This window comes from Prenolepis imparis, unplaced genomic scaffold (genome assembly GCF_030444845.1).
Source record: "Prenolepis imparis isolate NDT839.2.m4 unplaced genomic scaffold, iyPreImpa1.0 SCAF_4, whole genome shotgun sequence".
Classification (NCBI taxonomy): Eukaryota; Metazoa; Arthropoda; class Insecta; order Hymenoptera; family Formicidae; genus Prenolepis; species Prenolepis imparis.
The window spans coordinates 16863894-16887522 of record NW_028141162.1 but is presented as its reverse complement, the minus strand read 5'-3'; the positions used below and the strand labels follow the sequence as shown (position 1 = coordinate 16887522).

General features: G+C 26.9%; 2 protein-coding genes across 3 annotated transcripts; both read left to right on the top strand.

Annotated features, from left to right (window-relative positions):
• The first annotated feature begins 795 nt into the window (after positions 1-795).
• On the top strand, positions 796-15878 carry LOC145934714 (carboxylic ester hydrolase). Of its 2 annotated transcripts, none has more exons than XM_083035399.1 (9): positions 796-874; positions 2774-3048; positions 8142-8437; positions 9206-9405; positions 10898-11094; positions 13504-13669; positions 14037-14242; positions 14860-15146; positions 15492-15878. In XM_083035399.1, the coding sequence occupies exons 2-9, from the start codon at positions 2839-2841 to the stop codon at positions 15700-15702; spliced, it is 1773 nt and encodes a 590-aa protein (XP_082891525.1). In that variant the 5' UTR covers positions 796-874; positions 2774-2838; the 3' UTR covers positions 15703-15878. The 2 variants fall into 2 exon arrangements, with proteins under 2 accessions (XP_082891525.1, XP_082891524.1); XM_083035398.1 differs by having other exon boundaries at positions 797-927.
• Positions 15879-21751: 5873 nt separating this feature from the next.
• On the top strand, positions 21752-23608 carry LOC145935206 (uncharacterized). Its single transcript, XM_083036324.1, has 3 exons — positions 21752-21892; positions 22288-22500; positions 23210-23608. Exons 1-3 carry the CDS (start codon positions 21752-21754, stop codon positions 23606-23608), a joined length of 753 nt encoding a protein of 250 aa, XP_082892450.1.
• Positions 23609-23629: the final 21 nt, after the last annotated feature.

Sequence of the window (23629 nt, the reverse complement as noted above, 5' to 3'; positions counted from 1 at the left end):
AGATATCATAAATGTATTGTTTTATTCCCTAAAATGCATTTTTTTATTTCAATATCTTACTTTTTAGTCATGTTATGAAAGATTAAAGCTATCATTGCGATCTTTACGAACGCTAATTATTTCTTTAATAATACGTAAAATTTTAAAAAGAATTGAGATCAAGAATTTTATAGTCTACATATTAAATACTATTAATATACATATATAGGAAATTTAATATAATTTTAATATAATTATTTATACAGCATGTATGTCGCACTTGCGTCATATGTACGATGTTAATCAGTATAATCCAAAGCGATATAATTGATGAGAAAAAGAAATCTATCAAGATAAATCGTTGAATTGGGAAGAATAACATTATCGGAAAGATTCGCGTTTATGTTTCGTATAAAAGAGTGTGACGTCAATTTCCATCATCGATAACCTATCGAGATAAGCTATAAGAATATGCAATGAAAAATAGTTCCATTTAAAAAGAATAAAGTTGAACTCCATATGCTTGGCACGCTCACTCCAAGGTCAAACCAATGACACCATCTTATGTCCCCTTTTGAACCAAACTTTTGTTTGAAACTTTTTTCCGTTCTTTCATATTTTTCGAGATATTTGCCTGGGGCGATTAAAATGAAACACCCTGTATATATGTATATGTATATATATTTAAAAAAAAAAAAAACATTTTTATTTTGAAAAACTATGTTAAAAATGCTTATTTTCTATTTCCTATTTTAAATGGGTTTGGACACCCATTTTGCACATCACTGTCGATAATAAGCAACGAACGACTCTCTCTTGAACGTACGCGACAGTCTTAATCCTACCTCCGCCAAACGAACACGAACATTCTCTTCGGAACCAACGAAACCGCACGGTACTCTCATTACATCGGCTCATTTATAGTCCAATGGTCTCATAGATATTAGAGTAAGCTATTATTAATTTCATAATTTTCATAATTCACTGACACACGCTATTGATATAATAACAAGTCTTATTTTCGTATGTCCGGCTACTGACACTACCTGATGAAAAAATACAGTTAATCATTAGTCACATAAGATCAAAGTAAAATTTTTGTCGCAAATTTTTTTATTATTATTAATTTATTTGCAATGAGTGCAATTTGGATATAATTAATAATTATCTTCTAAAATAATTATCTTCTACGTTTCTAAAGTATAATTACTTTTTAAGTGGGTCATCAGCGACATGAAAAAATAAACTTCCTCATTGTTATCTTATCGTTGTTATCTTATCGTTTAATTGACTTTTTACCATTATTTAACAAAAACTTTATAGAAATTTTTTTCGTTTTCTATATTACACACTATTACATTCGGAAGATTTTGAATCAATAATAGAGTAAATTTGTACATTCATAAAGTGGTGGATGTTGAAACTTTGATTAATTTAATCGGCAGTTTAATAATTCCTGCATTTTGTTAATAGATAAAAATATAGACAGATATAGATAGATAGAATTATTCATTTTTGTTGTTTAACACATATGAAAATAAAGCTTAGATTTACAATCAAACAATAACATAAATTATTAAAAAAGTTTTGCTATAGGCAATTTTTCCACATGAATTAATTGTCGATCAACTTAATGGTAGATAGTTGAAATAGTCCTTAAAAAGTTTATTGAAATATGTATTATCAAAATATGCTTGTTATTTACTATTAACTATTAATTAACCATTAACTATTAACTATTAATTACTATAACTACTGATCCTAAATTTAAAAGGGAAAATTTATTATTAGAAGGATATATTAAATAACAGCTGTTATTTTTCAAGTTTTTCAAGTTTTGAAATTACAAATTAGACTTTGAAACACTAAATTCGAAGCTTTGATAGAATGTACGAAAAAACAAAATTAAAATGCAGAAATATTCTATTCTATTTTTAAATATTTACGTTCACATTAATTTGTTTTTTTTTATTTTGCATTAATTGTGATGCTAGCGTTTGTACAGAGTACATTCTTTTTTATTTCGCAACTCGTCACTTATGTATCATTGATCTTGAATCTATTTTACATTTTCCCTGTAAAACCAGTTTTTCTAGCATGTGTTGTGGTTTGCTTAATCGCGGCTCATCGAATCGTATAGATACTGAAAATCATTGATCATTTGATGATGCAATATAGACATACGAATAAATTCACTTTCTCTATAATTATATCGGTCATAAATCAAACTCAATATAAATATTATCTTTTTCTTCTCATTATTGTTAATGATCTCTCTTGATAATGATAGTCAAATCGTTCGTTCTTTAATATAACCGTAACTTTTATTATATAAAAGTAAATTGTTAAATATTTCTATTTAAATATTTAGATGTATTCAAACAAATATATTATACGTATATATATTTTTGTATTATATATACATATACATATATAATATAAATAACTATAACTAATTAAAATATAATAACAGTTTAATTATTATATTGTTATTTTAACAGGAATATTTGCAAAAATTAATGTGATATAAATCTATATTATAGATTTTAAATATAATTATAGATATAATAAATTTATTATTTATTTCAAAATTTAATTCAGGCATTTCTCTCTTTATCTCTTCTTGTTACAATCTACAAATACTGATACTCGTTTACACATATCTTTGTAATTAAATATTTATTTTATGCATGTATCGCGTTTTATATAATATATTGTAATTTATAACTGTAATTTATATATTAAACTTATATAAAATTTATATATTATATATTTTTAACAATATTGTTGACAGGTTCTTTATAAAATTTCTCGACGATCGGAAGCTGAACTTCAGATACTTCAGGAGTGTCGAAAAAAATGTGGAAAGTTCGAGATAACATATTAATCCAATTAGGCTTTATTTATCTTTTTATACTTAATGTATATACCGTCTATAGTCTATCGATAGCAACAGTGCGAAATGGCACGTTGATAGGTGCAACAATGCATACAAGACTCGGAAGAGACATTCATGCATTCCTGGGAATTCCCTATGCTGCACCCCCGATCGGAGATCTCAGATTTAGGGTAAGATTATTTTGTTTTTATTTTAGGCAATTAGATCTTAACAAAATGGTTAGAATAATTCTGGAATAGTCGGTCAAAGAAATTATAAACTTTCTAGTTCCCATTAATTTCTAATTAATTCTGCGAATCTTTTTTGAAAACGAATCGAGATATTAAACAGTGCGATAAAAATAGCTTTAAAGTAATTAAGATTTAAATTTAGGAATGTAAATCTATAATAAATATTTTTTTATATCTTTACTTTTAAGCGATCATTAATTAATTCGTTAGAATTTTTATTTTGAGTATATATCAAAGAGTTATCCAATTGTTTATTGCAAATTAAAAACATGTTTGACACCTATCTCGCTCTAAAAAAATATTTTAAAATATATATTTAGCATTAGCTAAATATATATTTAGTACTTAAATAATCAACAATATTTATCATAATTTAAAAATGATTGCGAAAACTTGTACGAACTGACCTAGCTGGATTATGATTTATAATTTAAAAAATTATAAGATTAAAATGAGGCAGAATTAATTAGCTAAACTTGCTTGCTACATCCTTAATGATTCCTAATGGATTTATCGCGCAATCCTTCAGAAAGCAGCGTCAGGGACTTTCGCACGGCAATCACGTGCCTTATGCAGCGCGATCATGTAATAATATCCTAATAACAAAAATATCGAGTTTTTTCTCCTCCGGATTTACGCGTCGTTAGTTATTTTTTTCTTCGCAATTAGTACCGCCGCTGTTAATTTTAGCAGTGGTTTCGCACTTTTTTTAAGTCAATCCTAAATAATATATCCTACGTAGCGTATTATTACGTCTTCCTTTCGCGGAAAAAATTATGTTGCAATCAGATGAATATATGATAAATTTTTCCGAGCACGAGTTCATTATAAAAAAAAGGAGTCTTAGTCTCAATAATACATAGAATGTTTCAACACCTTTTTTATCGTCTCTTTATATTCATGTGATGTTCTGTCGTTGTAAATACAGCACGTGCATCGTTTAGCTTTGCATACGTTATGGACTGTTGCTAACATTATTGCATCGATAGTCAAAATACATATTATATTATACATAATACATAAATTAGTAATTTTGCATGTGCTCCATATATATGTATATAATTCTCTCTTATTATTAATATTAATATACTATAAAACTAATATACAGAAATATAAAGATTCATATAAAAATTTTCTAAAAATATAATTTATTGAAAATATAATTATATTTATTTATACAATACAGTATATATAAGTTTTCTAAAAATATAAATATAAAGTTAAAATATAATATAAGATAATAATATAAAAATATAATAATACGAGACGCATTTTTAATGGAATTAGGAAGCTGTTAAACGATATTAAAAATGCGTGGAAGTCAAAAGTGATTGTGTGGTATAATGAAGTAAGCTTGTAGAAGCTTTTTGGCTATAATAAATTATTTTTATATATTAAGATCTTATTTTTATTGCAAAACGGACCTTACTTTAAAAATGCGCCTCATATAATATAATAATAATATTAAAATATAAATAGAAAATATAAATAGAAAAATATATATAAAAATGCAAAGTTAAAACATACAAAATTAAAGTTCAAAGTATAAAATTATAAATATCAAAAGTTACAATTATAATTTGTTCAAAATAAAGTTACGAAATATGTTTATCTCTATTATAATATAAATGAAAGTTAATTCAATAAAATTTTGTAGAATAAAATACATAAAATGTTTTTATTAGTGCAATTTAACAAATGGCATAATTATTTGATGATGTAAGTCGCACTTTACACACATTAAATAGAAGATAGGAATTGAAAAGATAATTAAATGATAAATATATAAATAGGAGCTAAAAATTAATATAGAAAGGTATTAATATTGAAGAAGATGTGCAAAGACACTTAATATTAAATTTATTGTGTTTGCCAAGCAAGTTAAATATGTTACCAAGCGTTTATATGATTTGAGTCGATTGGAAGATCGTTTGAAAGTGTTTCTAAAAGAAAGTAAGAAAGTATATTATTCAAATCAGAATATTTCTAATATGTTTCTAAAACTATTCTGTGCGGTTTACGCATAAACTTACGAATAAATACATGTTACTGCGATGTAAGAATTTATAAATAATTAAATAACCATATTTGCTATTATTTATCAACAATAAATATTCTCCCTCGCCATTATTTTAAAACTTACTAATAACTAAATAGATTTTTTTATGATTTCTAATTGTCAAGTATATTTTATATTTTGTCGCAATATTGAAGTAATATTTAATTCTTTATACACATATTTTTCTTTAAACAAATAGAATTATAAAAAAAATTGATTAATTGAGATATTTTAAGATAGCTTGTGTCAATTAAAATAATTTTTATATTAATCTCTTTTTTCTTCTCTTACTGTCTTTTACATTTTATGTTTTTTCAAATAAAATGTAATATACAGAAGAGATTCATCTTGTATTTAATTAATAAATGTAAGAAAATTTAACAATCTCAAAATAATGAAGTAAATTACAACTGATTAATTATAATACGATTTTACTGATTAATTATAACTGATGAGATGTGAAAAACGAAAGATTGTCTTATCAAGTTTCTTGCAGGTGATAATAATGCAAGATGCAGTGCATACTTGTATACTTGAATAGAAGTGACAGGCATTGAAATTTTATCCTCAATCTAAGCGAAGTACATCACGGAAATCATGCTAATTATATTTTGCTCGCATTAGGTATTCTGCTGGTCGATTGCCTTCGATTGCATTTTATTCATCGTTTATTTCGTAACATCACGCGTATTCAGTGACGCTAATATAATACCTGATATAAGGATATAAGAGAAAAAAGAGAAAAAAGGAGAGAGAAAGAGAGAGGGGAAGAGAGAAAAATTATCTGATATTAATTTTGAATTCTAGAAGCTTTGGAAATTTATCATCAATTAGATATAAAGTAAACCGTAACAATAGCGGAAATGAAACTAAAATATGTTGACGTATCAAATTTAATTATTATTTTATTATATAACAACTCTTTTTTAACATTTGCCATATGTAATTATATAAAATGTTAATTAAAAATTTTTAGCAATGTATAATATATATTTCTTAATTTTCTCTACTCGAATTTGTATAATGTATTTCTCATTTACTAATATAATGAAAAGTAAATATATAAAAATATAAATATAAATAAATATAAATAAAATGAGAATTTAAAGTATTTATTTTATTCTTAATGTATGTTTTAATACGTCATTCTTAATGTATGTTTTAATACGTCATTCTATATTTTATTTACTATCATGTTTATAAAGAAATGTATGTGCTTATTGATTCTTTCTAATTAAATCTCGCAGTTAAATTTTTTATAGGAAACTCTTAATAAATAAAAGTATAAATGTCTTTAGCTGTCGATTTTTTTTTTTCTCAATTATGTAATATGAGATAATCACAAACACATTGCATAAGTCCTTCCTATGTAATATCATCGATCTATTCTGAATAAAAAAGTTATTATGCAAAAATAATAATTTATTATGCAAAAATGTTATTATGCAAATATAAACACGAGTAAAGTCATTCACCAACACACTCTGTGGTTTGTTTTTGCAAATTTTATATTGAAAAATTTTACATTCAAGAAATATATTATATACTTAATTGTAATTAATATCACAAATAATATCATGTTAATATTTGAATCATGAATTGAGATTTGAGATCAAATCTTGAGTTTTGTGTCAAGAATGGTATTAAATATAGCAATCAATATTTTAAAATATTTAACATAAAGATCTTTAATGTTACACATAATGTTACACATTTTTGTAAATTTTTTTTATTTCGATAAATCAAAATGGCTAAATTAGAAATAATTTTAACTTAATTTTGTAAAAAGCAAATACAAGTATGACAAGCGAGTTTTCTTAATCATAAACATCGTCATAATTTTGCTCATCAGGAATAATTTACTCATATATAAGTTGCTTACAAGAAGCACGCGCATAAATTACTTACGCTTCGAATAATAACATAAAATATATATGTACATTAATCAGCATTACAAATGGCTGACGCATCAATGCGAAATTTATTGTCTCTACACTTGAACATTTACATATTAAATTATAAGGTTCATTTTTCAGAACATTTTTGAGTAAAAAACGAAAGAGCAAAACAATTGGAAATTATAAAACTACAGTATTATAAAATATATAATATTATAATAAATATATAAATACCATATCAAATAAGACTCGTCAAATAATAAATATAATAATAAATATAAATGCCCGTATTAAATTTATTTTCGATATTCAATTCTGCAATATAAGTAAAACATCTCGTATATTTGTGGAAAATTTATACACTACAATTTTTAAAAACTTGTAATTTTTAGATTTTATATACAATTCTTGTGATGTTTATAATATTTATTTTGTACAAATGTAATATATATTTATTATATATTCGTTATACATTTATGAATAAAATTTTAATAATATTAAAGCATATATGCTGCATAATCGAAATAATTTTTATTACTTAATTTTTTCTATTACTAAATTTTTGTCTACTTTCGCTAAATTCGGCTCTCTTATTAATAATATTTTTGTCTCCACTTCTAAAAACATTGACTAATTCTAAAGAAACCAAACAATTTAATTGAACGTTCTGACACAACAATTTCATATTGTGTCTCAAGACAGTTTCATAAAAAGGACTAGTAAAAGTCAGGCACAGATATTAGGAGCAATAAAATTCTTTTTAGATTTCTCTATACCTATTGTTTAACTTTTTGGTCCTTCCTTTGGATCATCGAAGGGTCGAAACGTTGAAAATAAGTATAGAAGATTTTAAAAAGAATTTTATAGCACCTAATATCTGTCCTTGACTCTTACTAGCTTCTTTCATACCTTAGTATCCAAGACAATTTATTGATCTCAAGACAAGATAAATTTCTTTATTTCACCAAAGTGTCGTCTCCTTGAAACGCTTAATTTGTCCAGCATCGTCGAGCCTTCGCAAGATCAATTTCCATGCATGGATGAATCAAAATCATCGCAAATTAATTTTTTTGAAGCCGCCTCAACCCGCGGCCGCCTGGAACGGAGTACGAGCAGCTGTGGAAAACGCGGAAATATGTACGCAACGGAATAGCTACACCTATCAGGAAGAGATCGTCGGCGACGAGGACTGTCTTTACCTGAACGTCTATACGCCGCGCGCTTCCGAAACGCCGTCATCCACCGCCCATCGATATCCGGTCATGATCTGGTTTCACGGTGGCGGATGGCTCACCGGGGCTGGTCATTCCGAATTTTACGGGCCCAAGTTTCTGCTGGATCACGATCTTGTCCTCGTCACCCTCAATTTTCGGTGAAGTTCGATCTTGATTCTTTAACCTTGAAGAGGTCGCTATTAAATGACATTATTGATTGCATGATTGACGTCTGTCATCTATTTTCAGACGAATTAAAATATAAAGACATATGTTAGGGGTCATTCTTAGATTACGTTAGGCTTTTGGGAGGAGGAAGTTGAAGTAGTTCTTACGTAAGATTTTTTTAAATATTCCTCTGATAAGATGAAATCTAATCAAAATTTTTCTTGTCAAAAGAATCATAAAAGTTTTCATTTTCGTTCATTTTTATCAACTAATTTTAACTATTTTATAAAAATAATGAAAATGTAACTTTATATTTTGAAAAAAAAAAACTTACTTTGATACAATAAGTGTATTCAAATTTTATATCACGTGGATGACTAATGTCACTCTAAGATTAATTGTGTAATTTAATTTTTTACACGCAGAGATGTGTAATCTCTTATATTAAAATTATGTAAAAATATTATATGCACAATGAATAATGTTTGTTTTTACGCAATTATTGGGCAGGAGAAGTAAGAAAGTTATTACAATTTCTTTTATGTACGAGGCGCATTTTTAAAGTAAGGTTCGTTTTGAAATAAAAGTAAAAGTTTTTTGGCTATAATAAATTATTTTTTATAGTTTTATATTGTTAAGATTTTTTTTTTATTTCAAAACGATCCTTACTTAAAAAATGCGCCTCGTAATTCTAAGAGAAATCGTTTTTTAAATAACAGATGTATTATGCGTAATAACACGTAGATTTTTCGCATTAGACTTGGACCGCTGGGCTTCTTGAGTACGGAGGATCTGGAATGCCCGGGTAATCTTGGATTGAAAGATCAGCAGCAAGCCATGCGATGGGTGCAGGAGAATATCGTTTCTTTTGGCGGTGATCCGAACAGAGTGACTCTCTTTGGCGAAAGTGCGGGAGGCGCAAGTGTTCATTACCATATGGTGAACCCTCTTTCAGAAGGTAAGGTCTTTGGCAAAATTTTCATAATAAATCACACATTAATATGTATATATATTTGCATCTATATGAAACACTTTTATTCTCTCCGGCCTTTGTGTGGTTTTTAATTCCTTATAATTTATCTCTTTAAAATATTTAAATGACATTTATCTTTAAATACATTATATTCTTTCTTTAATTATATAAATAATTGATATCAATTATATATAAAATATTATATTATATATATAAATATTAAATCTATTATTATATTATAATTATTATTAATTATATAAAATATAAAAAATATTTATCTCTTAATACATTATATTCTTTCTTCAATTATAATAATGTATATAGTTTAAAATATAAATTAAATATTAATATAAAAAATATAAAAAATTATAAAAGCAAAATATACGTACTAAAAGATATCTATGTGATTAGAACATTTTAGGGAGATAAATTATAAGGAAATAGAGGAGAGTAGGTTAAATAAAAAATTGAAAGAAAAACAGGTTATTAGTTTACTCGTATATATAAAAAGTATCATTGAGCTGAATTTTTTCTTCATGCAATGCAACGAAATGTACATTATTGTACATATAATGAATATTAATACCCTGATCCAATTTTATCGTAAAAAATTATTTGCGATCCTGATTTTTATTGAGCGCGACGTCGTCTAAAGTATCTTTAATTGCTGTTGCATGAATAATATCGTTCCGATTTACAACACAACAACGCGAATCGTAATTTTTATAAGAATATATGAGGAAATGAAAATACATATTTTATAGTCACGCTTTTTTTTCTTCTAAGTCGTTAATATCGCTTGATGATGTTAACAAATCAAAGCTTGATGAACCGGTTTCAAGATCAACCACATTATTATTTTCTTATTCATCGAAGGGAACAAAAAAGATATCCAGTAATGCAACTTCAAAAAATTTTATATATAAAAATATTATTAATATGTTTATTGATACATATTACATTTTTGACAACATTATAAAAACTATCTATTAATTGAGAAACTGCATTTTATGAATCTAAAGTTGAGTGGACTATACAATATATAAAATATGTTATTTATATATAAAAAAGAAATAAGGATAAAATTTGATGTATTTAAATACGTATTTTATTTTATTGTAATGAGAAAATAAAATTTAATGTACTTATTATTAACACAAAAATAACATAAACAAAAATATAAAATGATATAAAAAATAATAGAATAAAAATAAGAATAGATTCGCATGTATTTATATATATTAATAAAATATAACATTGTTGCTATTAAAATCGAGTAGATCAAATTATAATAATTTTTAAAATTTTTACTTTTGGCAATTATTAAAGAGAAGATTATATCATTATACGTAACATGGAATGTATTATGCAATCAGACATATATGTGATTTGCAGTTTCTTGTAAAACATGAAACATTTAATTGGCGTAATATGTTTCTATGCGCGTGAAACATTTACATTTTTTCTCGTCACACAGGTCTTTTTCATCGCGGTATCTCGCAGAGCGGTAACTTCTACAATCCGTGGACTTTAACGCCACCGGGATCTGCCAAAAAGAAGGCCATCATCCTGGGTAAAGGTTTAAGATGCAACACCGAAAGTTCCGCAGAACTTATCAAATGTCTGCGAACAAAAGACGCAAAGGAGATTATTGGTACCGATCGTCTTTTCCAGGTAGGTAAATTAATTTTTTGACATATTTATCTCTGATAATAATGAATCATTGTAGATGATGTCATGTATAATATTTTCAACAATAATAATATTTCATTATAAAAGAGTTTATATAATATAATTAAAAAATATTATATAAATAAAACATAAATATGACGGTTATCGTAATATTAAAATTAAAATTAAACGGGACAATTTAATATATGTAAAACGAAATATTATAATTAAAAAATACGATAAAATTTGTTTTTTAATTACAATTATAGATTATTTAAAAATAAACAATTTATTTTACTATACTTCTAATTTACTGGAGTTTTTCTTTCGTTAATATTAAATGAATGAATGTTGAAACGATCTCAATCATATGTTTCTTAAATCTCGAAGTAAAAGGAAAAAGTATAAATGATTTCAATTATCAAATAATTTAATATAATTTATTTCTTACTAATTTATTTCTCTCTCGATTTATAGGCTTCGTATATTTTTCACATAAATATAGGTATATCTTAGAGTGTGCAAACTTAGAATGTAACATTTAATTAGATACATGTATGTATATGTATAATCTAAGAATTTGAATTAACTGCTGGAATTTGACCTGAATATTTAATACTTTGACTGCTTGTTAAATGTTTTCTCGTGCGGCCTTCTTACACATTTCTTTATTACTTTGTTTCGACAGGTAACTGAAGGCATTCGTTAAGCTGCCAATCATGTGTGCATATCGTTGCTATGTGTTGCATGAAATTTATGAATTTTTATTTCCTTCTCTCTCTGGCTCTTTATCTTCTATACTTAAAAGTCTAATAAGATATATATATTTTTTTAAATTTATTTATTTAATATAAAATTTTTTAAATTTCTTTAAAATAGAACATCCTGTATATGAATCACGTTTATTATTTGTAATATAATCTTATTTAAATTATTAATAATTATTCTAATGTAATCTCTGATTTAAATTGTTAATTACTATTTTGATCTAATCTTTATGTAAAAAGTCGAGCACATAAATCGAGTCCAGTTCGTAATATTAATATTTAGTACGCGCGTGAAATATTTACTTTTACTATTTAACTTAAAATGTCATCTAAACACATTCACGCGCAGCTGTTAAAAGCGTAATAGTGAGAGACAAGCTCTATATCTCTGCGCGTGCATCAGTTTCAGAAAAATTATATGTATGCTTACGAACTGACATTGATATAGTTACATGATCCGTGAACAGTCACGCGAAGTCATTTTATTCCACTTTGGAATAGGCGTGTCCCGATGCAAAATTAAGATAAACTCGAAAAAAATTATGATGATAGATCACGTTCATCAATCTGCATATATATATATATATATATATATATATATATATTCATGAAATTTGTTCAAATATTTATTTATTTAGTGTGACCGATATTATTTGTTTGTTAATACTTTATTTATTTAAATAGGCGCCGTAGGAATTTTTCTGACAAGATAATTTTTATTTATGAGTAATATGTGTTTTAAATAATCTAATTCAGTTACGAAATCGTGTGAATAAATATGTTCAAAGTTCTGGCGATGCGAGAAAAACCAGTTTAACGAGACGTGCATGTTTTTCTGTATATGTAATTGACATTTTTATTCACGCTCGTGCATCGCGCACCTCTATCGATTAAAATTAAAAAAAAAAAAAAAACAGGAAACAAGTTGCAAGAGACTAACTAAAGAATCGTCATCGCTAATTATGATATCGATATAATAGAAATCTTCTCTATTTCTTGAATACGATATTCTGCATATTTTATCAATCATTCAAATGTTGCGCTATTAACGAACAGATGATTAATTCTGAGAAAAAATACATATGTTTTAGAAATCTGTATAGAAATGAATTTATTTTGTGTAGAAATATTTTTATTTTTATTAAATATAAAAATAAAAACAAATTTGTATTTCTACATTGAACGATTAATATTGTAATCAAAAGACGTGTATTTTAGATTTTCGGTTTTCAATAAAGGCTAAACTGATCGAGTTTTTAATAAACGCAATACATTATAGACCGTGAATTGAAAATCACACAAACCGCTCGATTCTTTTAATCTTGACTTTATTTTTAATACTTTATTAGTTAATACTTATTTAATATTTATTATTTAATTTTAATATTTTAATGTTTTAATATTTATTATTTAATATTTAATTATTTTAATATTTTTTCCTTTATTTTTATATTTTGATATTTAATTATAGAGTTTGTTTATCACTCTATTTAGCACTGTTGTTAATTAGTTTTCTTATGTCATACTTCTTTATTACCATTCAACGAAGCTTTATTTATCTTTCTATGAAACATATGTTTTTATTCCAACTGGTTTTCCTATAATTAAAATTTATTAATTATCCCTTGTGTGTGTTTTATTTCAGCATTATGGTTATTGTCCAATGATACCCTTTAAACCAGTGATCGAACCCAGACACGCAGGTGCTTTTATAGCGGAAGATCCATTAATTTCCGTGCGACAAGGCCGTATAGCTGATAAACCTTGGATGACAGGAATTACATCAGAAGAAGGAACCCTTAAGGTAGCAGGTAAGGGACTACTAACTTTCTACATAGATCTCCAGCTCAAAAACCGAGAGATTTACATGATATTATCATGAAAACTGCGCAGAATAATCTTTCTTAGAAACATTTATAAAACTTTGAAGATAATTTTTAGAATAAGATCGGAAAACTACTTTTTCCTGTGACTTAATGTGTAAACTAAAATCTAGATAACACGTAAATACAGTTTTAACATCACACTTTTAACCGTGTTGCAAATTATTACATATTAATAAATTATTGGATAATTCTTTGACACAAACATTATTACGATTAATCTTGTTTTATAATAACGTAATATAAAATTTTTTTTTAAGTTGAACAAACAATTTATGCATAAGATGCTCCTCAGGTATTTACGGACGAGATCAGGGTGAACATTTGAAGAAATTGAACAGTGATTTCCACAATGTTGCACCTCTCAGCTTATACTACGAAGAGCGATACCGTCTTCGAGATACACAATTTCGAGATAAAATAAGCACTAGTATTCGCGAATTCTACTTCGGCAATGAAGATATCGATGAATCCGATAAAGCTAGATTCAAAGTCATCGATGTAAGTCCAAATTAAATAATATAAATGTTAATATTTTTGAAGTTTTAAAACGCAAAGAATATATGATTTTATTTTCTATTTTTATTATATAAAAAATAAGACATTTCCTTTAACTCGCAAATAGAGTATACAGTTACTACAAAAATTATTTTTACTCTAAAAAATTATTTAATAATACTTATAATATGTTTTCTATTTTATGCAAAATTAATCCAACAAAAGAATTGCAGTATTAATTTAATTACTAATTAATTTCTACTAATTATTATTTAATTACTAATTAATTTAATTAGTTTCTGTATTAACCTAATAATATAAATGTTAATATTTTTGAAGTTTTAAAACGAAAAGAATATATGATTTTATTTTCTATTTTTATTATATAAAAAATAAGACATTTCCTTTAACTCGCAAATAGAGTATACAGTTACTACAAAAATTATTTTTACTCTAAAAAATTATTTAATAATACTTATAATATGTTTTTTATTTTATGCAAAATTAATCCAACAAAAGAATTGCAGTATTAATTTAATTACTAATTAATTTCTACTAATTACTATTTAATTACTAATTAATTTAATTAGTTTCTCTGTATTAATCTAATAATTTTGCAGATGTACAGCGACGCGTGGTTTAATCACGGCACTCACGAAGCTATCCAAGACTTTATTGTGAATCAAACTTCACCAGTCTATTATTATTACTTTGCGTACAGAGGAAGCGCGTCTTTTAGCTCGATGTTCGGCGATAGAGAGAGGAATTATGGAGTGTCACACGCGGACGAACTGCAGTATTTGTTCCCTGTGGGTGAACAATTGTTCGTGGAAACGGAATTGTCCAAGGAGGATAACGAGATAATTAGTATCATGACCGAACTCTGGTACAATTTTGCGAATTCCGGGTAAGTGTTAATATTTTTAGCGATAAAATTTATTACTGAATACAACCAGCTATCTCACAATTCGGATTTACATCGTGATTTTATTATGACTAATATATCAGAATTTTATATATATACATATATAAATTTTATAAAAATATAAAAGACCAGTATATAATACAATTAATATTTAATCACGATAATAGTTAGCGTAATAATGTCTATTTTTTGCATTATTTTATCATGATTATCTTATAATAATTATACAATGAGTTAATAATGGAGTTATAATAATTTTTTCTTTTGATTATACGTTGAAAATGATGCATTAGTATAAGGTACATATAATACAATAAAATTCTTTAGAAATCCAACGCCAAAGGCCACGAAGGCAATTCCCATAAAGTGGAAGCCGGTGAAAACAAATTATTCATCAGAGTATCTATACATAGGAAATTCGTCTAAGATAATTATGGAAAACAATCTTCTCTCGGAAAGAATGACATTTTGGAATCAGCTAACACATCGGATGAAGTTACATAGTGCAGATTTAAAAAATTTTAAGGACGAGTTGTAATTCACAGTTGTAATTGACATTTTTATATAAATTGTTGTGCGAAGATCTTTCAGTGATTGCAAGAACTTCAAAATGTTGAGATCTCTTGAGAATTTTTAAGAATTGATTTTAAAAATTTATTTTATAAGAATATATTTTTAATCTTAATTGAAACTTTATAGACAATTTTAATTATGGATTATTATAAAATTTTGTATTATAGTTATTAAGATATAGTAATAAAGATATCAAATCTAATGTATATGTTCTCAAGTTGCATTTTCTTTATATTTTTTCTACAAGGCTTAAGCCCGATTGCACCAACGTCATTTTGGTTTTAAGCGAGACTTAAATATATGTTTGTTTTTATTTATTTAAAAAGAAAGATGTTATGAAATCTTAGTAATAGTTATGAAAAAATAGAACGATTTATTTAATTTTGTTTTTTTTAACTATATATACACGTTCTTGTACTAATTGTAAGACAAAATAAATATGCATTCTATATTTGTAAAAAGACGGCAAATTTAAATGTGCAGGACATGCTTTTTATTCAATTTAAAAAATTCGTATATTTAAAAATTTCTATATTAGTACATGCACACATTAAATATATAAATGATTTTACGATAAACGATTATTTCATTGGCCTCTGAATTTTTAACGGAAGTTACACTCATATATCGAGCACAAAATATAATGCATGTAAACTCAAATCGTCAAAAGGTTGAATCATGTAAGAGAAAATGCGATAGCTTCGACAATTACATATCATAACGCAACTACGAATCTGTTACATCAATCGTTTCATAATGTATAACTAATTTGTGTACTTCTCTAAACTTATTGGTAATATCTATCTACCTATTGGTAATATTGGTAATATTGGTAATATCTATCTACCTATTGGTAATGTCAAACTCGTTTTGCATCATGGGCCACATAAACTATTTTAAACTATTGCTATTTTTAACTGAGGGTTGCATTCTTTTAATATTTAAATAATTAATAAAATACCATTTTTTTAAAAACATATTTTTTCAAAGGATCCATTTCTTCAAATCTTGTTTTGTCCACACTATTTTTAAGAGGTTTCGGCGAGCCGCAGCTTTTTCGTTAGCGGACCGCATGCGTCCCGCGGATCGTGTGTTTGAGATGACTGACCTATATCCTTTGGTACAATTTGCGAAACGGTCTCAGCATTTGTGCAAGTGCCGACAAACATGATTTCCTGATATTTTGTGTCATAGACCAACCAAACAAACGGACGGTTGCAATTTACGTCGACTATATTGTTGTCCGGAGAGGACTCTCCGTTAATCACAGTCATCGCTTGTACGTCCGACATCCTGATATTCCATCTGATATTGATATGAGTACGGTGTACAGCTTTGCCGATGTGCACACTGAAGTTCTGCCCCGATTCATCACGCCCAGCTTGATAGATCTCAGACGTGAGCAATTCTTCGTCGCCATATGCTTTCAGCAGCTCGCGGATTGTCAGATTTCTTTCAATTTTGAAGTGCGAAAAAGAAGAGTCAGGTGTAACACGATTTAAGTTCGTTGTTCTACTATCTCTTAGCAGATTGCGCAATTTATAGAGTCCATCGCTGCTCGACAATCGTTTAGTCAAATTTAAAAGGTCAGTGTGGCTAATATTCTCATTGATCATCCATCTACCTGAGGTTAACGAAGCAGGTACGAACACAAACAGCGACGTTTTATCATCATCATACGATATGTCGCTCACGTGCATGCTCAATTCCTCATAGAAGTCTAAAAAAAAAAACGTTAATAATATAGAAAATTACATAAAATGGTCAAGATAAATGAAATATACATATTTGTTTTTTCCGTATAAGATATCATACATTTTTGAAAATCCATAATATTTTCTATCCTTAATGAAAAATTTCACATTCTAAATAAAAAATTTTTTACGTAAACTTATTTTGATCAACGTTGGACACTTAAAAATGAAATAATTTTTAAAACTGTGAAAATCAAAATTATATCTTTAACAATTTCGAAAGAAACATTTACTATTAATTTTATTTATTTTAAAAATTAACTCTTCTATCACATTTAACATTTCAATTCATATATATTAACTTTTTTATTAATGTATGGATATTCGGGTACCAACTAAGTATCTTTGACAAATAGCACCGCGACAAATTTCTTATAGCAGCTGCTAAGCATCGAACATCTATTTCATTACATGGTAATAGATTACTTTTGAGTGCAAAGCACTTAATATTTTGTTTGAGGCGGCATAACTTCCGACATATAAATTTAAACTTATATTAAATACTCGAATCGACGTTTATTGAAAATAAAATTTAAGTGGTACTTTCTTTATAAAACATATAATATGATTTGTTTAGCATTTATATATTATACATCAAAAAAATTATATTATAAAAAGGTTTATAATATGTAAGTTAAATTAAATGAAAATATGATGTGCTCACAGCTAATAATATGATTGTTCATAATTCCATTTAATACGCCAGCTGAACGGGTTGAAGTGAGATGGGTAATGAGAGAAGTAATCAAAATAATATCATCATTTTGTTCGTTCTCAGGTAATAACACGGGATAATCCATGCTGCTATATAAACGGCTTAATAATTGATTAATCGTATTTAATTCAGAAATATCCGTATTTATATGTGGCGACCCATGTCCATGAAAGCAAATGAACCAGATTGAAAAGCCAAAGAACCAAAATAATGCATCATTTAAATAACCTAAGTTATATTTAGTTTTAGTCCAACATGCAACATAACGACTGCCACTATTCAAATCAACCATCCCTTTCTGGAATCAAAAATATCAAATTAATATTTGTAAGACATTTATTCCTTAATAGACAACAGATACCAATCATTTATAAATTGCTTTACTCAAGTCCTTAATCTTGCAAGTATTGTATTTATATGTGGCTATATTTATAAAATTTGCCAGGTTATTTTATTTCAATTAATCAATATAAAAAAAGTCAAAAATATAAAGATTTCTCGATAAAAAAAGTTTTTGAATTTTATTAAAGAATCTATCATTAAAGAAACTGCTCACTGACAAATTCAAGTTGCAACAAAGCGTTGACTTTTGATTTCGCCAAAAAATCTCTCATTTTTATCAACGCAATTTACCCTTTATTAATCTATTAGATTGGCGAAGCTTACATTACACAATTATTTTTACATGTTATTTTATACATCGACTGCAAATTTTGACTTTATTCCATATAGAATATATATCATCTACTGCGAAAATCGTCAGGAATATTTACCTTTTGTTTCAATAGATATTTGCTGAAATTTAAAAAATCTTGTTTTTTGTACTTTGATATAAAAAGAATCTCTTATAGTCGATCCCGAAATTTACTCTTCATTATCATTAAATATGTTAGGAAGAGTCCATCATATATGCAAAGCGGACTGAAGACTAAATTTTCATTCGGATTGACTTTCATAACTTTTTCCAGACATTCGACGGTGAAACGGAAACGCGCTTCTTTCATTGTAGTTTCTAACAAATAGAATAAACAAATAAGTAAAAAATCAAATTCAAAACAAAGATATGTATGTTAGACAATGCTAGTAATGCAATTATGATAAATTACGATAATAATTTATGGAAACATCTCATAAATTAACAATACATATAATTATATACATATAATAAAATCAAAAGCATATAATGTATTGAAATTTATTTGACAATTAATTTAAACGCGTAAAGTAAGACTTTGTTATAACTCATATTTAATCTTAATATCAAAATATGACAGAATCAATAATATACATATAAAGACAGTCGGAAAAAGGAAAATAATTGATGTAATGTTACAAACGTTTAACAACATGATTACATTTAAACATGGTTGAATGCATAAACGAATTTAATGTTTAATAACATGACTACGTTAAAATATATACATTACGAATTTAAGATACAATATTTCACTTACATTTTAAAAGATACCATTAATGCAAAACTTGAGATCGATGGATTTTATATTTATGAAACTTGAAAGTAATATATAATGTGTAAAACAGTAAAAAAAATACATTCTGCAATGAATATATCTAAAATTCTAATGCATTTTCTTTCTGCCGTAAAAGCTGACAAAATCATACTTTAAATTTAAACTTATTATGCATATATATAAAACGTTGTACGATTAACTAAATTATAATTGATGAAGATTAAAAAAAAAAAAAAATACGTAAGTCAACATAATTGCAAGACTTGTCAAATCATAGCTATTAAATTTCATCGAAAGAAAAATATATAAAATTATAAATAAATAAATAAACATTTTCACAAGATATATTTCAGATTATATTTTCGATAAATTTACTCAATTAATTACACAATTTTATAAAATAATTTTTAAACTTACCAACTTCTCTTGCCTTATCCTCATTTATCTCCTCGTGTTCCATCCTGTTTAAGTTATAAAATAGCACGAGCGGAGACAAAACTGTGTTTTACGAAATTCGCAAATATTTTATTTAACAGCTTTGATTGCAATAATATTTGTCGATTGTAGTTTCGTTCGCGTAATGTTAATTAGCGTTGCTATAAGGTGTAATTTTGCGATGTTAATTGAGAAAAATGTGAAATTATTTTGTTCTTCTTGGTATATCTTCTCACTCGGCCTGAGATTCTTTCGTATAATTTTCAGGCCTAGAACCGTCCTCTCGTTCGATTCTTTGTAGACTAAAGATGACCATTCTTTAGGACATATATAGATGGAAGGGAAATGCCTATTGACCCCTAAAGAAAAGCATGTCCGGAGTCCGGAGAAAGGAGATAGAAAATAGTTGCCTCTTTGTCGCTCTCTTTTATAGATATACTATGGCTGTGTTCCAAAACTGACTGCGAGTTCTGGAAATCTATAGTTCACGTCATATATATTATAGATTTTTAGTACTGGCAGTGAATTTCGGAACACGGCTTATGTCTATGGGCCAAAGTAAGCCACGCATGCGCACTTTCGAGCAGTTAATCACAATAGAAAGCAACAGAGGTAAGAGCTTCCTCCGGACACATATTTCAGCTTGCTATTTCCCTGTTGGCAACTGTAAAAAATACAAGTTTTTTTATTCAGTTTCAAAAATTGATATATTTAATTATTTATATATTAGTACATGCACACATTAAATTTAAATGACTATTTCACGATAAACGATTATTTTATTCGCCGCTGAATTTTTAACAATGACTTATAGAGTACATCGCGCATAAAATATAATGCATGTCAACTCAAATCAAAAGATTGAATCGCGTAATGCATATGACCTGCGTATTGCAGATTATAAATACTTGTTTCTTTGTTTATGTTGAAATCTCATATAACAGTTCATTTTTTATATTATAGACATTTAAGAAAATTTAAGAAAAGTAAAATCAATTTTTCAAAATTTTAATATATTTCCTTAGATGTGATGTTATCTGTGATTTATCATGACAGCAATCACTCGGCATAAGAAATCATATAAAAATAAGTAAATAGGAAAAAAAATATAGAAATCTTTTTCCAACTATTGTGATTTGTTCGGATACAAAATTAGATTCCTTATAAGTATCAATTCTTTCAATATTTTTTATTTTATATGCTTATAATAATTATAATATTTACTTATAAAGAAGGATACATATTCAATATGTTATATATGCCAAAAAGCAACTTAACACTATTGATTTTGATATGTTATTAATGACGTAAGAATGTTTAAAAAAATTTAGCCATTGTTTGGCCTTTATTAAAATGTTATCCCGTTTAATATACGATTAAATATTCATTTATATACTCTCTATTTATATTTATATTTTATATTTATAATAAAATAAAAAAATATAAAATTAATAAAAAGAAAAAAGAATATGACTGCGAATATTTCACCTCACTTCAAATTGCAAGTTGACGGAAGACATTTGAAGATACTTTCTTCAGTTGACACTGAATGACATCTCTCATTTTACACACAGTTAATAATAATTGTTATTAAGAAATTAAAATATCAAATATTGCAACGCTAAGTAAAGAATGATCATGAATAAAGAGAAGAAAGACAAATTTACAGTCGAGATGGAAGCGAGGATGTACGCTTCTCTAGAGTGGGATTCGTCGGCGATATGCAAAATACAGGATCTTAAAGAGGCTCAGTACGAGGAAGCTCTGCGTCTGATAAAAGTTTAGCAATGCGAAGGAGAAAGGATGTATAAAATAAACACGTGTGACAATTTGACGGGATTAATTAATCGAATTTTTTATTAATAAATAATGCTTTTTTATTAATATATTATAAATAATGCTTTTATTCCTGCAAATCCTTCAGCTAAAAATCGTGAATATATTCTATTTAACGAGTATTTGCATTTTTGCCAAAGTAACGTAAATTAGAATGATTGTTCAATCTTGAGTGTAGAGATGCATTATTTTGTGCAATGCATAAAACATTAAATTAATTAGCGATTTCGTCTCAATATCGCGCCTCACTTTAGCAATAATTAAATTTAGTAGAGAATAGGAATATACAGTAATCTCTCCTAATTATTACGAAAATAAAAGTTGATTTCCTTGTGCAGCATCATTTCTTTCGAGAAGAGCCCATGTGTAAAGCGATGTCCTTACTGGAAGATCAAAAATCCGTAAACGTATATCTCGATCTTGTAAAAACGTGGATGAAAGACACCACCAGCTTGGTAGCGCTCAGTTTAGCATCAGGACGTATCGTTGGAGTCGCCGTTGCAAGAGTTAAGAGTGATCCAGATAAATCCGATATTTATGATCGAGTGCAAGTAAGTGCGCTGTTATTATATAAAAATAGATACATAGAATGTGTGTTTAAGATATAAAATTTGATATAACTCTAACTGACAAGACCGAATATCAACATTAACATACGTTGTTTAATATGTTGTTATTTTTATTTATATAAACTAATATTTTATATAAATAGATACTATATAAGTATTATAAGTTGTTACATTAAATAGAGAAAAGTTTAAATTTAATTCAGCATATTTAACATTAATTATAATATAGATATTATATTATATTTATATTATATTTATATTTATATTTAATTAATATTATATTTGTATTACATTTAACTATATTAGACACAAGTTGTTCCAGGGTCATTAAATTATCTGACAGATTCTTAAGACATTTGGGAACGATTTTTCAATGAAAATGTCAAGAGAGATCATTTTCTTATGCAAATTTTCAATTGTTGCTATCATATATCTTTATAATTAAGCCTTAAATTAAAATTCTACCTATAAAATTAATTGAAAAATATATAGCTTTGGCAAACTTTTAACTCTATAAAGTTTAGTTTGCAAAAAGTTTTTTTTTAATCTTATGACAAGCTTATGACTCGAAAATTATTGATACATTGATGTTTATGCTGAAGAAAAATAATCTCAAGTGTCTGTCATTAGCAGATGATGTGATGACTCTGAGACACTATCTGATAATATATATTTTAAATGTTTGATCTAGAATTTCGAGGGAAAGGCCTTGGAGAAAATTATGGGTTTAATCGGCGCTTTAATAAAACAGACAAATGCGTATAAAGAGCTCGAATGCGATACTTACTTTCGAGTCCATATCCTTTGCGTTCATCCGTCTTATCAACAAAAGGATGTCGGTGCGGCCCTCTTGAACGCTTGCATTCAAGTCGCATCCACGCTGAATATGACGGCCATCGGTGGCATTTTCACATCAGGTCGCAGTCAATCGCTTGCGTTGAAATTGGGTTTTCATATCATCTCGGAAATTCGCTACAGTCGATGGGTCGTCGACGATCAAGTCGTATTCGATGATACAGGCAAAGGGAATTACTCGGCTGCTTTTATGGGAATGCGAATATCTTCCGAAGAATCGTTCAGCATGTCCTGAAATTATATAGATCCTCAAATA

Bases quoted from the DNA above. Each gene is read 5' to 3' on its own strand.
- LOC145935206 (XM_083036324.1), top strand. From the start codon at position 21,752: ATGAATAAAGAGAAGAAAGACAAATTTACAGTCGAGATGGAAGCGAGG. The intron at 21,893-22,287 runs GTTTAGCAATGC...TTCCTTGTGCAG, and splicing joins AAGCTCTGCGTCTGATAAAA to CATCATTTCTTTCGAGAAGA. The intron at 22,501-23,209 runs GTAAGTGCGCTG...TGTTTGATCTAG, and splicing joins ATATTTATGATCGAGTGCAA to AATTTCGAGGGAAAGGCCTT.
- LOC145934714 (XM_083035399.1), top strand. From the start codon at position 2,839: ATGTGGAAAGTTCGAGATAACATATTAATCCAATTAGGCTTTATTTAT. The intron at 9,406-10,897 runs GTAAGGTCTTTG...CTCGTCACACAG, and splicing joins GGTGAACCCTCTTTCAGAAG to GTCTTTTTCATCGCGGTATC. The intron at 13,670-14,036 runs GTAAGGGACTAC...GATGCTCCTCAG, and splicing joins AGGAACCCTTAAGGTAGCAG to GTATTTACGGACGAGATCAG.